Source organism: Lipotes vexillifer, unplaced genomic scaffold (assembly GCF_000442215.2).
Source record: "Lipotes vexillifer unplaced genomic scaffold, Lipotes_vexillifer_v1.1 scaffold242, whole genome shotgun sequence".
In the NCBI taxonomy this organism is placed as follows: Eukaryota; Metazoa; Chordata; class Mammalia; order Artiodactyla; family Lipotidae; genus Lipotes; species Lipotes vexillifer.
The window spans coordinates 1,871,739-1,874,325 of NW_006771376.1; the positions used below are offsets into that span (position 1 = coordinate 1,871,739).

The 2,587-nt window shown below is 46.6% G+C and overlaps 1 protein-coding gene across 1 annotated transcript in view; it reads right to left on the bottom strand.

Annotated features, from left to right (window-relative positions):
• Positions 1 to 2,587, bottom strand: part of PTPN9 (protein tyrosine phosphatase non-receptor type 9) — an 80,528-nt gene that overhangs the window by 895 nt on the left and 77,046 nt on the right. The window contains exons 11-12 of the mRNA XM_007446706.1: positions 1,588 to 1,738; positions 959 to 1,166 (exon numbers count right to left, since the gene is read on the bottom strand). Coding sequence (XP_007446768.1) covers positions 959 to 1,166; positions 1,588 to 1,738 — 359 coding nt within the window. The remainder of the gene's footprint in view (positions 1 to 958; positions 1,167 to 1,587; positions 1,739 to 2,587) is intronic.

Here is a 2,587-nt window from a genome sequence, read left to right on the forward strand (position 1 = left end):
CCAAGCAGGATTGGATGAATGAATTCAATGGCAAGGTGCCTCATGGCAGGAGGCCAGTTGGCCTTAGGCCTGAAAGGGCTCAAGGAGGAGGTCACAGGGAATGTTGAAGGCCAGAGAAATGAGAAGGCCTCTTGTCTCTCAGGACATGTATGGGGGTATTAGGAAGAGTAGGTGGGAAGGTGACAGGGGGACTTTTTTTTTTTTTTTTTTTGCGGTATGCGGGCCTCTCACTGTTGTGGCCTCTCCCGTTGCGGAGCACAGGCTCCGGACACGCAGGCTCAGCGGCCATGGCTCACGGGCCCAGCCGCTCCGCGGCATGTAGGATCTTCCCGGACCGGGGCATGAACCTGCATCCCCTGCATCGGCAGGCGGACTCTCAACCACTGCACCACCAGGGAAGCCCCAGAGGGACTTCTTGCTTCAATCCCAGACAGACAGAATGACAGCACTCCCACACCTGGGCCCTAATTTTCAGAATCCACAACTTCTCCACAGAGACCTAACACAAACCTATTCTTCCTTTCTCCCAAAGGGACCTCTGAACTAGAAGGCCAACAGTCCCTGGAATGTACATCCCCTTAAGGCAAAAGCTGCTAACTGGTTCCAGAATGGAGAGCACGGTCCAGGGTGGAAAGCTCCCCAGGGAAGGGTATGGGAAGAAAGCAACAGCCCAGCTGAAGCTCTCTGGGACACCCAGGTGACTGTGATGGGATCAGAAGATAATCATGCTGATGGGATGTATAAAGCATCAAACCCCTAGAGGACTTGGCTTGTGAAGTATATATTCTGGCCAGTACACCTAACACTAGGGATACTAAAAGGACATTAAAGAGGAATTTTTCATGGTAATTCACCACCAATGGATCAAATACTCACATTCTGGCAACTAAGAGCTTTGTTATTCCTCCCCCACCCTTAGTGCCTCTGGATGCTCCAAGAGCTGCATCAGGTGCATTACCTGTCCTGCCAATGCCTGCACTGCAATGGACCACAATGGGTGGCTCAGGGCACTGCCCTTTGGAGCGTGCTCCCATGCTGCTGACGGCCAGCCTTTGCTGGTTCCTGACGGCTCTCAAGAAATCAATAAGGGAAGCTGCCGAGGAAGGGACACCATAATCTGGCCAGCTCAGGAACTGAAAGTGGGTCACGTGGCGTTTCTGCCGTTCCTTGGATGAAAACAGAAGCAAAAGTTAATGAGGTCATTTCTCCTTGCCTCTGACTACCTTTGGCTTTTCCAGATTCTCAACCCTCTGGAATTGCTATCACCAAGGTTCTTATCACCCTCAACTTTCTCCACAATTGCTTCTCTATGAACACAAAGGAAAGATTAAATGTCTGGAGAGGGCAGAATTCCTATATTATATGATCCAGATTTCTTATGTTATAAAAAGTTTCATTCCTAAGTAATGCCACTGTTGTGTTGAGACAATATGGCTATTCTGGCTCTGAGTCGAATATCCTGACCCTGTTTCCAGAAGAATGGAAGTAACTTATAAGCTCCCTGGAATCCTGCCTACTCCCTTTGGAGATTTTCTTTACAGTAAGGGTTTTCCCCCAGCTTCAAAAGAGTGAGAAAATAAAATTTACCTCTGTGTTGTGAATTTCTAGCGTTGTTTTCTTATAATGGTTCATATTCTCCACGCCTAGATTGGTCACTGTGAGGAAGCCAAATCGGATCCGAGAGTCTTTTTCTAAAGGCCAGTATTGGCCACACTTTCTCCTGCCGCCCTCCTCAAAGCTGAAGACACACAGAGAAAGATAAGCCTTCCATCCTTCTTCTCCACAGCAATAACTCTGCTCTACCCATGACCTGCTGTACCCTTAGGCAGAAATGTCATCTCTTGCATTGCTTCTGTCTAATCTATCCCCTTGCTTCTTGGCAGAAAAAGGAAACCTTCATTCTAAACAGATGTAACAACAGCTAAATTTTCTGCATGTACTCATTCAGTGGACATTTATTGAGCACCAGCTACATCCATTTGGTCCCTTTCCTGATACCTCTTGGTACTCCTCACATATCTGGCATAAATACTGGGTGGACAAAGAAAGACAGTAGAGAAAATATGGTGGGCCAGGTCGAACTCCCTGCCCTATATCAGTTACTGTTCATTCTCTTCCCCGGTGAGAGCCCTTGGCCAATAGAGGAGTGGGAAAGGCACAGTTCCTGGGATGCCAACAGGAGGTTTATGTAGAGGCCTGAAGTCCACCTCACCACTCTTCAGTGGCTCCAAAGTACTCCAAGGTGGTACTTCTTCCACGACCTCCCCTCCAAATCAAAGGTGGCTTGTAACAGTGCCATGAGGAAGGGACCTGAGCAAACATTCTTATTAATTTTTTCTCCTCATCTGAAATGGGTTATAATTATCATAATGATAATGACGATACTCATGAAATATTAATTCCTAAGGTTGTGGCAGATACGTACACCAAAATTTCAAAAATATTCCTTTCGTCAAGAGCTTCCTGCCTGACCTATTATGTTTCACATCTCTTTTTTTCAAGTTCTCCTACAGGTGGAAATTTCATATTTCATATGAAATATTTCTTCATATTTCCAAGAAGAAAAATGGTCAAAAGTAGCAGGGAA